Source organism: Pan paniscus, chromosome 8, assembly GCF_029289425.2.
Source record: "Pan paniscus chromosome 8, NHGRI_mPanPan1-v2.0_pri, whole genome shotgun sequence".
In the NCBI taxonomy this organism is placed as follows: domain Eukaryota; kingdom Metazoa; phylum Chordata; class Mammalia; order Primates; family Hominidae; genus Pan; species Pan paniscus.
Window position 1 is genome coordinate 108,928,026 of NC_073257.2, and position 13,766 is coordinate 108,941,791.

The following is a 13,766-nucleotide window of genomic DNA, read 5'->3' on the forward strand; positions in this document are numbered from 1 at the left end:
TAAAAATAATCTTGATGACAGGTCACTGTGGAGATTTGGCATATAAACTGGGAGGGCTTTCAAAGAATTAAGTGACATGGCTATAATAAAACTCCTAATCTCACCAGTTTATTTACATGAACAAACTTCCCAGCATTTATATCTATAAAAACAAAACAGGAAAAGATCAAACGCTGTGTCCTCTCTCATTCTGCAACATTCACCCATAAACCAACTGAGAGAAAAAAAGAACAAAAAAGCACCCATCCATCTCATTAAGAGAGATACAGTCCAATAAAATTTTCCTTCTATGTGTAATAATTTTCAATCCAATTCTATAATACAGTTATGTTGTTTCGAATTATTGTAGGGATAACTCGCTGCAAAAGAAACTTTAAATCAGAGGCTTATGGTGATGAGAAATAAGAAAAAAACTTTAAGTTTTAACTTACGTGTACCCATGTTGGGGACAGAGACGTATGGCAGAGTACTCAAGAAAAGAGTCTAGCATAAAAATATATTTGGTTAGAAAAAAAAGACAGGAGGGTAAGGAGTAAAATGGAAATACTAGTTAGAGGAGAAAAAAGAACAAGGTAAAATGTTTAACCGTTAAAGAAGAACTTGTTCGTGTCATTTTAAAATGGTATCCAATTGGCCACGTGGGGTGGCACATGCCTGTAATCCCAGCACTTTGGGAGGCCAAGGTGGGTGGATCCCTTGAGGTCAGGAGTTTGAGACCAGCCTGGCCAACATGGTGAAACCCCGTCTCTACTAAAAATACAAAAATTAGCCGGGTGTGGTGGTGCATGCCTGTAGTCCCAGCTACTCGGGAGGCTGAGGCAGGAGAATTGCTTGAACCCAGGAGGCAGAGGTTGCAGTGAGTCTAGATCTCGCCACTGCACTCCAGCCTGGGTGACAGAGCGAGACTCTGTCTCAAAAAAAAAAAAAAAAAAGGTGTTAAAATGATATGCTGTTTAGATTGCATTGGAGAATGATAAAAGAGTGATTTAATGTCATATTTTTAAAGCTTAACTTATTTTTTTATTTTAGAGACAGTTTCACTGTGTTGCCCAGACTGGAGTGCAGTGGTGTGATCACAGCTCACTGCAGCCTCAACTTCCTGAGCTCAAGTAATCCTCCCTCCTCAGCCTCCTGAGAAGCTGGGAATATAGGCATTCACCATTACACCTGGTTAATTTTTAATTGTCTGTAGAGATGGGTTTTGCCATGGGGATTTTGCCATGTTGCCCAGGCTAGTCTCCAACTACTGGTCTTAAGGCCCTTCCACCTTAGCCTCCCAAATAAAGTGATAGTTTTGTTCTTAAATGTTAATAATATTTATAGTATCTGGAAAATTACCTCCTTTGCAATGAAAAACTTACAATGAAAATTTTAGCTGTCAATCTAAGGATGTGTGAGGGAGTGTATAGTGTTTAGAATGTATCTGGGGAGTCTGTGAGTAAGAAGAATTCAAATCACCATTGCAGGAAATGGTCTGTGGTTAAATGTTTTCCCTGAAGGCTGGAGGGGACCAGCAGCAGGGTTTTAAGCTGGGGTGACAGGGTCAGCTTCGCATTTCAGAAAGTGGCCTGTGGTACGAGCTGGGGCAGGGTAGTGGGAGTAGACACAGGTCAGGGGATAACAGGCGCCCCAGAGAGCCTCGGGGTTGAGGGGTAACTCGTGGAGGCACCCCCTTTCCACCTGGAGAGCCCACTCCCCCAGCCCGCAGTCTGTAAGGCAGTGAGGTGAGGGGGCTGCCCCATCTCCCCATCTCGGGGTGAAGGGGGTATCCTTTCAGCCCCCAGCTGGGGCGTCTCAGGAATGAGGAGGGTGCGCCCAGGGAGCTGCTCACCGAAGCCCCGAGGAGGCTGGGTGCAGAGTGTAAGGACGCCGTTTCCAAGGCAACCAGGGGAAGAGAGGCCATTTAGTGATTCATTTTTACATCTGGTAATTTGGGTATGCAGAGGCAGGCTCAGCCATTTCTGCCCCCAGATTCAACATCATTTTCGGAAGAGCCAATGTATTGCGCCAGCAATTTATTTTCAGCAACTAAATACTATGTATTCCTCAGAAAAGCTCTGGGAGGGTGGGGCTCATTGGGCGGTCCTGGGGGGAGCAGCCAGTGGGAGGGCGCTTGCGTTGTGATGTCAGCTCTGGAAGGACTTAAGAGATGGGGTCATTAGGGCTGGCCCCTTCACTGAATAGCAGAAAATGGGCTGCTCAGGGCAGGGCCGGAGGGCTATCCCCTCCCACAGTGCCCAGTGTGACTCATGAGATGGGGGGACCCCAGAGAAAGCAAACAGGCCTTGGCTCCCACCTCTGGGCAGGCCTCAACCACCCAGTGGCAGCCCCAGCTGTGTCTCAGGGGCTCAGGGGGCAGCTTGAGGAGGCTGGCCAGGGCCCTGTCTGCAGGCAGCACTGTGAGGAGCAGGCTCTTCGAGGGAGATTGGAGGCTTTGGGGTGAATGGAAATTTTCTTTTTTCTTTTTTTTTTTTTGAGACAGAGTTTCGCTCTTGTTGCTCAGGCTGGAGTGCAGTGGAATGATCTTGGCTCACTGCAGCCTCCGCCTTCCAGTTTCAAGCGATTCTCCTGCCTCAGCCTCCGGAGTAGCTGGGATTACAGGCACGTGCCACCACACCCAGCTAATTTTTGTATTTTTATTAGAGATGGGGTTTCACTATGTTGGCCAGGCTGGTCTCAAACTCCTGACCTCATGATCTGCCCACCTCAGCCTCCCGAAGTGTTGGGATTACAGGAGCGAGCCACCAAGCACGGCCTGAATGGAAATTTATAGGAATTTCAAACACCCCTGCTGTGGTCCTTGGCACTGCACTGTATATGCTTTGGCCATGGAATCCGAGTGCCTTCAAAAAGGCCCCCATGGCACCTGGCAGGAGCAGGAAGAAGGCCTGGAGCAGGAGGCAGCAGAGCCCACTCCAAGCCCTGCTCAACCCTGGAGCTGGGGAGCTGTGCGGCTTAGGTATCCACTGGTCTCTCTGTGCTCCCACTGCATCTGGGCAAGGAAGGGCTTGGCCTGGTGGGCTTGGAGAGCCCTCTGGCTATGATTTGGAGTACATGCCTGCCCCCGACAGTGCGCCTCCACCTCCCCACAGGGCACAGGAGGCCTGGGCCATCCCTGATGGAGAGGAGGGCCCTGAGGCACAGGTGCTGGGCCCATCAGCACTCACCAGGCTCCTGCCCCTCCAGGTAACTCACGTGAACGGGGCATCCTCGCCCTCCTGTGCATGGCAGGTGCCCCCATTTTCACAGGGGCCACTGGAACAGCTGTCCAGGGACACCTCACAGTCTCGACCCTGGGGGGAAAGTCAGTGATGGGGACCCCAGGGAGACCCAGGAGTTAGTATGAGCCAACAGCCAGCCAGACCCTCAGCAGCTCAGCCTCTCCCTGTCCCAGGAGTTACTTGTTTTCATTCATTCATTCATTCATTCATTCATTCATTCATTCATTCATATGTTAAGTCATTGATTACAGGTTCACTCAAGCATCTGCTCTGAGTCAGGCAGTGCTCTGGGCCCTGGGGACAGCCCTGCAGTGTACACGAAGAGCCCTCCTCCTCCCCGGCCTCTGCCTCCACTCACCTTATAGCCGCTGGGGCAGGCGCACCTGTACACCTCAAGGGGGTCGTTGTGGCAGGTGCCCTGGTTCTGGCACGGACTGGACAAGCAGGGATCACACTTGGCCTGGACAGCCAGCGTTGGAGGACCTGCAGCAAGGGGAGGGTGCTAGTGCAGGGGGAGGGGTGGGCAGCACAGGGCTGGGCACAGAGCACCTCAACCCCGAGGAGCCCACGTCCAAGGAGCCATTTCCCCTCCTGATTTTTCCCCAGATCGTGCTCACACTCCCCTTGCACTGTCCACCTTTCCAGCCTCCAGACCCTTTTCTGTAAAATGGGGTTAATGACAGCCCCTCCCTCCGGGCTGGAAGGGCTAAAGCAGTGAATTCCAGTGTGCAAAGCATGCTTGGCAGGCAGGCGGGCGGGCACTGTGCACAGTGGCCATTAGGGCCGCATGATCCATGTAAGAAGGGGACAGTTGCTACCACCAAAGTTGGCCAACCCTTCCTCTTTCCCCTCATGCCCTTCTGAGGCAATGACCCCATCCTGACACCTGCTGACTAGGAGGACAGAAGGTGGTCACCTCGGCAGAGAGGAGACGGTGACTTTGTGAGCATCGTGCCCAAGCTCGGCTCTGCAGGTTGGCCACACCAGGGAGCAGGGGTTGTTACCCTCCATGCCTGAGCCAGGGAGGACTATTTTCCCCCACCTCCCTGCTACAGCAGGCCCCTCCAGCATCTCCAGGATGCACTGGTTGTAGAAGTAACCAGAGGAGCCGACAGCCAGGCCGCCTGGGACACCACCCGTAAGGGGCAGCAGGATCTCAGGAGACTAAATAGGAAGACCAGTGAACTCAGGCTTCCCCAGAAGATGCCTTCTAGAAGGGGTGGAATATTACTCCTGCTGAAGAGGCATGAGCATGAATAGAAATAAAAACACTTTTCAGCAACGACTAGCACACATGACGGACTTCTGGGGTAGAGATGGGGTTCTGTTTCCTTTTTTTTTTCCTTTATTTTCCTTTATTTTTTTTTTTAGACAGGGTCTTACTCTGTCACCCAGGCTGCAATGCACTGGCGCATACATGGCTCACTGCAGCTTCAACTTCCTGGGCTCAAGCAATCTTTCCATCTCCACCCAGTAGCTGGGACTACAGGCACACACCACCATGCCCAGCTAATTTTTAAAATTTTTTTGTAGCAACAGGGTCTCTCCATGTTGCCCAGGCTGGTCTCGAACTCCTGGGTTCAAGCGACCCTCCCACCTCAACCTCCTAGAGTGCTAGGATTACAGGTGTGAGCCACCACGCCCAGCTGGGGTTCTGTTTCTTGATCCAGGTGCAGGTTACCTGGGTGAGTTCAGTTTGTGAAACTTCAGCAACCCATTCACTCATGATCTGTGTACTTTAATGTGTGTGTTCTCTTTTAATAAAAATAATAAAACAAAACAAAACCCCTTCTCACCAGCACCAATCCCACCCCATTAAATAAACACAGAGCAAAGGTTTCAGCATAAATTGACTTGCTCCCAACAGCCAAGCCGCAGATCAGGCCCCCCGGAGCCGTTACGGCTGTGACAGCATCCTGCACGCAGGGTGGCCCAGGGCCTCCTCATTAACCTACAGCTGTCAGCTTCATTTCCGATGGTGGCCTCTGAGCTTGCAGAGGGCAGGAGCCGTGCTCCACGGCCTCCAGTGTCCTCCCCCCGCTGTACCCCTGCACATAAAGCCCGGCCCCGGCAGCCACTCAGCCACCTGTCTGTGCTCAGCAGGGCTTCTGGGGCTTGAGCTGTCAGTCACTCAATCCCTGAATGAGTATTTACAAATGCCCATAGTGGAGGGTCCCGGGGCAAAGCCGGAACCAGCCTCCAGTGACACTCCAGCTCTGTATTTCTGTAAATGTCGGGAGAGTGGCTGCTGGGTCCCCTGCTCCACCAGGGACTGAGAGAGGTCTAAGTTAACTGCTGAACACAATTCCTACGAAAGGGAGGTCTCAGCGCATGCTCTGCTGCGAGGCTTGGAGCTTCCAGAAACACTGCTGCTATTTTTATTTTCCTTATGTAACCACAGGGAGGGATTACGGCCCTGACGGCCTGGGATTTTTCTGCCTGGCTCTTTTTGTCCATGATATGTCAGGATTGGAAGGCAGCCATCAAGCCGCAGGTGCCTTGTTCCTGTCCCCTGACCCCCCGCCCAGCGGTCACCACAGGGACGCAGGCATGTTAGGAAGGCCCTGCAGTGTTGGGCAAGTTCTGTGAGCCCCCAGCAGCAGGAGGCCGTGCTCCTAGGCTCACCTTGGCATTCAAACTTCTTGGCAGGCGTGGTGAGGAGCAGCTTGCCCTCCATGTCCTGGGGCCCAGCACAGCGAGCAATGCCCGGTTCCTTGTAGCCAGTCTTCACCCAGCTGGACAGCCAGCGGAGGTGGCAGTCACAGTATAGGGGGTTGGCACCAATGGCCCTGAGCAGAAAGCAGAGAGAAGCAGGCATTACAGCTTCATGGGGTCCCTCGCCCACTGGGAACCTAGAGTCCCAGGCACTGCACCAGGGGCTGGCAAAAATCTTAGCCTCCATTTCATGAGCATTTACTGTATAGTCAGTGCTGCTTTTTTTTTTTTTTTTTTTTTTTTTTGAGATGGAGTGTCGCTCTGTCGCCCAGGCTGGAGTGCAGTGGCGTAATATCAGCTCACTGCAACCTCTGCCTCCCAGGTTTAAGCAATTCTCCTGTCTCATACTCCCAAGTATCTGGGATTACAGACACACACCGCCATGCATAGCTAATTTTTGTATTTTTAGTAGAGACGGGGTTTCACCATATTGATCAGGCTGGTCTCGAACTCCTAAACTCAGGTTATCCACTCACCTCAGCCTCCCAAAGTGCTGGGATTACAGGCGTGAGCCACCGTGCCTGGCTGCCAGTGCTGTTTTAAGCACTGCATATGCATTGTCTCACTTAGTCATCACCACACGCTACTATTCTCATTTTACATGTGCAGAAACCGAGGCTCAAAAAGGCTGAGGAATTTGCCTAAGATCACACAGAGAAACAGGAAGCTGTTGGGGCCATGCTGTTGGGGCCAGAGCCTACGAATGCACTGCCTCCAGTGTGCATGGGGAGAAAGCAACCCACATCGACTCCTGCAATGAGACAGCTGCTTTTCCTGTGTTTGGGCACCGAATCATCTCATCAGCCCCACTGTGCAAGTTTTCTCCTCTCCATCTCAAAGATGTGGGCACCGAGACTCCCATGGAATAAGTAATTTCCCTGGGGTCACACAACTAGCGAAGGGCAGCCCCTGGATCCAGATGTGCCGCTGTCTGCCTCCGAAGCCCATGCTCTTTTATTTTTCTTTGCATTTTTAATTAAACAGAACACATGAATGCATTCTCATTGTCAGCCACTTTCAAGCATTGCAGACAAAGCAAGTGTCTGCCCTGCACAACACTGTGAATGATTAAATGCCACCGAGTTGCACACTTTTTAAAAAATGGTTAATTTGGTATTATGTGAATTTCACCTCAATTTTTTTGAAGGCACATTCCTGTGTTACTGATGGGGGTGCAAAATAGTAGAGCGCCTGTGGAGGGGAATTGTGTGACACTTATCATATGACTTATGCAATTGCCTTCTGATCCAGCCATTGTTTCTGGGCGTTTACCTGTAGGCACACATAAAGACATCTGTGCAATGGGCCTATTTGTAATGGAAAGACTGGAAACCCCATGTTCATCAATGGGGAGTGGTTATATAAATTGTGATACATTCACATTACGAAAAACAAAAGTCTACACCCCACTGTCACTGCCCTCCACAAAGGGGCACACAGTCACAGGGTCACCATGCTCAGGCGTGTAGCCTTCCAGGCCTTTCCCACACGTACGCACGTGGTTCCTCCTTACAAATCACATCACTACTGAGCAGCTTGCTCCTTGTCACTAAACAGCACGTCTTGGGAATCTTCCTGGTCAGCATATAAGCATCTATCTCATTGTGTCCAACTGTTCCGCAATATCCCAGAGTGGATATCCCATGGCACAGTGGACAGCGTCCCTGTTGCTGGACATTCTGGTTCTTTCCAATGGCAGTGAATACTCATACATGCCTCTTTTTTTTTTTTTTATGAGACAGGGTCTCACTCTGTGGCTCAGGCTGCAGTGCAGTGGTACGATCTCAGCTCACCGCAACCTTTGCTTCCCAGGTTCCAGTGATTCTTGTACCTTAGCCTCCTGAGTAGCTGGGATTACAGCGTGCACTACCACGCCCACCTAATTTTTTTTTTTTTTTTTGTATTTTTAGTAGAGATGGAGGTGTCGCCAAGTTGGCCAGGCTGGTCTCAAACTCCTGGCCTCAAGTGATCCGTCCACCTCAGCCTCCAAAAGTGCTGAGATTACAGGTTTGAGCCACTGCGCCTGGCTCCTTTTTGTGTGGTGTGAGAATTTCTCTAGAACAGATGCCTAGAAGTAGGATTTGGGGGTCAGAGGAAGCACGTGTAATATGCTAATAGCCCGCCCCCAACTGCAAAGGTTGTATCCACTTACACTGGCCATCAGTACAAGGCTGGGCCTGCTCTCACGCCTGCACCAACATACTGCCAACCCCTTTGTTTCTTACCAATCTGATGGGCAAGCTCAGAATCTCTCCACTAAACCACATGAGAGACTTAGAGATGGACAAGACATGGATTTTAGGGTAAGAAAGAGCCAGAATTCCGGCCGGGTGAGGTAGCTCATTCCTGTAATCGCAGCACTGTGGGAGGCCGAGGCAGGCAGATCACCTCAGGTCAGGAGTTCGAGACCAGCCTGGCCAAAATGGTGAAACCCCATCTCTACTAAAAGTACAAAAATTAGCCGGGTGTGGTGGCACATGCCTGTAGTCCCATCTACTCGGAAGGCTGAGGCAGGAGAATCACTTAACCCGGGAGGGGGAGGTTGCAGTGAGCTGAGATCATGCTATGGCACTCCAGCCTGGGCGACAAGACTGAAACTCAGTGGAAAAAGAAAAAAGAAAAGAAAGAGAGAGAGGAAGGAAGGAAGGGAGGGAGGGAGGGAGCGAGGGAAGGAAAAGTGGGCCAGAGTTCTCTGACTCAGCAAATATGAATGCCTTATGCCTAAAGTTCATTGATATCAACATTATTTTGAAAATATAAGGCTAAATAACGTGAATGAGAATGGGCAGATTTACTAAATAACCAATGGATGCCTTGCCATTTTCTACCTGTTTCTGGGCAGGACAGAGGAAGCAGTTACCCTTGAGACCTGTACAACCTGATTAAAGCAGCAGTGGCTCTGAACAGGAATTCCCCAAAATAGCTCAGCTGATGATTCACAATCTTATAAAGCAGGCTGAACAAGACCTGGACTCCGGCCCCCACGCAGCTGCCCCGTGCCTGGGCGACCTTGAGTGGCTCCCTTAATATATCTGGGGGTCACTTCATGTTTCAATAAAGAGCCTGCAACCTAGAGGGAGAAGACAGACAAGCACGCATGACCTAAAAGAGGTGCCGAGGGAACAACACAGCTCAGAAAAGAGAGCAGTTTCGACCTCGGCATGTGTTTCATTTTTTTCTTTCCTTATTTGCTGACAGCATCCATCCTGGCTAATGGGATGGGTGATTTTTTTCTGAAGTTCCGGTGTGTTTAGAAAAACAAAGACTTTTTAAGATAACAGGAATTTAAAAATGGTGGTATATTTAAAATGTTTACACTCACCAGATTAGTATTTTTATACTAACAAAAAGTGTGATGTCACATAAGTATGTTATTCAAAAGATAAATACACAATGTATTTCAAAGTATTTTTTATAGCACATGATAAGGAGTGTGGCCTGGCAATGAGCCACAAGTTGAAAGATGATTGGGAATGCCTTATTTCAGTCCTGTAGCTCATTTAGAGAAAAATGCCAAAAAGATGAAATCTGAGGCCCTGTGAATGAGAGGGCCCACGGCGTGGCTTACGGTCCCTCCATAAACGTCAGCAAAGTGACACCTGAGATGTAAGTGCTCCTTCCCCTCTCTCCATCATAAAAAAAATACGGGTGCAGGCCAGGAGCGATGGCTCACGCCTGTAGTCCCAGCACTTTGGGAGGCTGAGGCAGGCAGATCACCTGAGGTCAGGAGTTCAAGACCAGCCTGGCCAACATGGTGAAACCTTGTCTCTATTAAAAATACAAAAATTAGTTGGGCATGGTGACAGGCGCCTGTAATCCCAGCTACTCCACTCAGGAGGCTGAGGCAGGAGCATCGCTTGAACCCAGGAGGCAGAGGTTGCAGTGAGCTGAGATCGGACCACTGAACTCCAGCCTGGGCAACTTGTGGCTCATGCCACTCCAGCCGTCTCAAAAAACAAAAACAAAAAAACAAAAAACGACAACAACAAAAAATATGGGTACAAAGTCACGTCTAAAGCTATTCAAAAATATAAATTCTGGATTGGCCCACACTTGCTTTTCCTTGTTTCTATACTGAATAGACTCTGAGCCACACCTGAATTCAACATTACAAGCTTTCATTTATCCAAAGGCTGGATTTTCGGGGCTAAGGACTGCCTTGCCCTCTCTTCGGTAGTACTTGTAGTTTGCATTCATCTGGGGACTATTTCTCCTGACGAAAACTCCTGTGAACTCAGTGGGGAGTGCAGAGCCAAGGCCCGACTGAGATGTATTTGGTGGTCAGGGGTTGGGGAGGCAGACACCGCAGCCAGGCCACACCAATCCAAAAGGACTGTAGATTCAGGTTTATACCCCAGCCAAAGTAAAAATAACCCTGTGTTGTTGATCGCTGGCATAATATGGAAATAGTTGAAACAGTAGCTATTTGATCTGTTCATGCCAAGGCCCTACCCAGCTCCTATTTGCGTAACCTGGACTGAAATAGCCCCCCCGGCTGTCTTACAAGTCACAGAACCATCCACCCCACTCCTAGGCGATCTATCTGTGCGCATCACTGTCTCCTGCTGCATTTGAGGGCAGAAACCACTAAATCCCCAGCTGTGTCAGGCACTAGCAGGCACCAGTCAATGTCTGGTGAATGAATGAATGCCTGTCTAAAAGCATGAGAAAAGCACAACATCTCAGTGCAAAGGAAATTCAAAAAGAAAAGAACCACCTATCATCCCATAAATGCAACTGATTTGATTTTAGTGTATTCCCTTCCATTTCCTGTGTATATGTTTGTACATCAGAGTGTACAGTCTACTTTATTCTAGGTTTTCATCAAATAATAAGGTATAGTGTTGGCCGGGCACGGTGGCTTATGCCTGTAATCTCAACACTTTGGGAGGCTGAGGCGGGTGGATCACCTGAGGTCAGGAGTTTGAGACCAGCCTGGCCAACATGGCGAAACCCCATCTCTACTAAAAATACAAAACTTAGCCAGGCATAGTGGCAGGTGCCTATAATCCCAGCTACTCAGGAGGCTGAGGCAGGAGAATTGGTTGAACCCGGGAGGCGGAGGTTGCAGTGAGCCGAGATCTCACCACTGCACTCCAGCCTGGGCGATAAGAGCGAAACTCCGTCTCTAAATAAATAAATAAATAAATAAATAAATAAATGTGTTGTCTTTATCATCATTATTAAGTACTTGCTATTCTGTCATATGGGCATGCCATAATTTACTTAATCCTTCCATATTTCCTTTCATGCCAAATTCTTAATGAATTTGGACATCTAGCTTTCCAGCCTACAGCAAATGAGAGGCAACAAAATGCCAGATTATAGCAATGAAGACAGACATTGGGGAACCCTAGCCCGGGACCTGGTGCATAGTAGATATTTGCTGATAGCTGGCTGGCTGAATGGAAGATGAGTTAACTGCAAAGTAAATAGCAGCGGAGGATTGTGCAGGGTATTGAAGTCCAGCACAGTAAAGAGTGCTCACAATCATTACAGCATGTGTGAACCATGTGAGACCTTAGAAATCATCTTTGTGTAGGTAAGAAAAGAGGCCTCAAGAGAAGAATAAATTGTCTGAAAGCTCATTGCAAGTTGATGGCAGAACAAGAACCTGAAGCCCCAAGTCCTGATTAGTCTAGAGTTCAAGGGTTTTAAATAGGAAGACTTCCCCTCTTCCACACACCCCTCCTCCACACTGCGAGTGGACAGGAGAGGCCCTGGCCAGAGTCAGATCAGGAGCAGGGCTTCTCAGTAACATCAGCACCTTCGGGAACCAGGAACACTGGATGGTAACTCCTGGCTAACCCTCGATTGTCACTTGTCATAGAGCCGTGTGCGAGGGCCTCCCTTCAAATTGCATACAGCTTTCACGAAGCCCGGAGTGAATGTAGTGGGTCTATGTCATCCTTTTACCGTTCTTCAATTCCTTATAAGTGCTCAATATTCTTTCTGGAAGAGTTGCAGGTCTTAAGCACAGAGGCGACAACCACTGTATGTGTGTACATGACATATATCCCATCAATACTGCATGTGCATATGTGCAAACACATGAATATAAGTACACACACATCTTCCAGGCTGCTGCCTGTTTCCATCTTAAACCCTGGGTATAAAGGGCAGAATTTATCCACAAGCTTTCTTGATAACAACTGAAGGTTTCTTTCACACAGATGCTGTTTCGTAGAGAAATTAAGCTTAGGTGCAATTAATAAACACATCTAATCAGTAAAACTGATGCCATTTTCTACAAGTACTGCTAACCTGATCTTTACTTATTGGTTTATTTCTTATAAACTAGATCTGGCTTCTGGCCTGATATCACTGTTGTCCTAAAGAAAGTCTTAATTTATAGATGGGTATAGGCTCAAAATTTGTTTTTGCAGCTTTGGTTTTTTTGGTTTGCTTAAAACATATGTTGTTTGTTCACCTCTCATTTGAAAAACAAAACCTCTAGATTTTGAGCTGGAGACAAGATGTACTCGGGTGTTATTTGGTTCTCATGAGGAAGGAGAAAAGGTAGCCAACTGCACATCTGCACAGTTGAACCCCGAGTAGAAGAGATACATTAAGCGGGGGGGAATGCAAAGGTGTAAAATGTAGACTAGATGCTGAAGAGGCTAAGGTGGACAGTGAAAGTGGACACTCGGCTATGCCCAGGTGTATGCAACAAAAGCTATGTGGTCCCAGGGTAGCAGCAGCCCTTGGTGCCCAGCAGAGACAAGCACAAATGCACTCTGGAGAGGAGCATCTCCAACTTAGCTCTTCAGAGTTCCTAAAGACATGTCAGCAAAAATGAGCATGCAACCAAAAATTACCCAACACAGATGGAAACAAGCCCCTGTGAATTCAAGTCAGTAGGAACAATAAACAACACTGTCCCAACCTGGCCTATGTCCAGAGGCACCACCTCCAGCAGGGCTCACTCCTGCCTCCTCCCACCCCACTCACCCTCTGTATGTCACCATGGGCTTTCCAGGAGTTTCCTGAAACTCAGTTCCCCACAATTCCCTTTCTTTACACAATGAAGTGCAACCTCCCTAGCAGGCACAAATGGTCCTTCACAACAGAATTCCAATGTCCCTTTCCAGATTAATCTCCTCCCACCCCACATTCCTTCCCCAACCAAACACCCTTTATCCTATGCTGGACAACGCAGCATCCTTGAACATCCCATTTTTTCATGTTCATGCCTTTGCACATGCTGTTCCCTCTTCCTAGAATTCCCTTCCTCACTTTCTCCAACTGGCCAACTCCTAGTTCCTTTCCAATGGCAGCATAAATGGTACCTCCTCTGTGAAGCCCCTTGGACTTGCCCAGAGTTAGTCACTGCTTCCTTTGAATTCTCTTTATAAGATCCCAAATGGTCACAGTGGGCAGAAACCTTGTGTTAGTAAATTCTTCAGCACTAGAGTCACTCTGGTTACCCAGGATGTATTTATTAAGGCAATAGAGTAAAGAATAAATAGCGAGCTTTGGAATCAGACACACCTAAATTCAAATCCTAGGGAAGCTGCCTAAATTTTTAGAACCTCGGACTGTAAAATGGAAATAATAAATCAAATCCTACCACCTGAGGCAGAGCCCCTTACCCTTCCCACTTCCATGGCAGACATTACAAATCAATCACAGCACCCCTCCCACTGAGTCCAGGTCCAGCCCTGGAATCTTCAGTGCGGTCCTCAAGACAGTTCCTGCCAATCATGTGGAGGTGGCTCATAACATAAAACGCACTTCCCGGTTCAATCATGGAGTAATCAAGACCTTGTAGATGAGGCACAGAGTATAGTATTTGACTCAGGCAGACCCTCAAAGAGCAACACCTGTTAC

At 48.6% G+C, this 13,766-nt stretch overlaps 1 protein-coding gene across 2 annotated transcripts in view; it reads right to left on the reverse strand.

The window, feature by feature from the left end:
- The window catches only part of SLIT1 (slit guidance ligand 1), a 187,712-nt gene that overhangs the window by 17,297 nt on the left and 156,649 nt on the right, over nt 1-13,766 (reverse strand). For both annotated transcript variants that reach the window (XM_003825418.6, XM_034931237.3), the window contains exons 26-28: nt 5,847-6,010; nt 3,580-3,704; nt 3,196-3,293 (exon numbers count right to left, since the gene is read on the reverse strand). In XM_003825418.6, the coding sequence (XP_003825466.2) occupies nt 3,196-3,293; nt 3,580-3,704; nt 5,847-6,010 (387 nt within the window). The remainder of the gene's footprint in view (nt 1-3,195; nt 3,294-3,579; nt 3,705-5,846; nt 6,011-13,766) is intronic.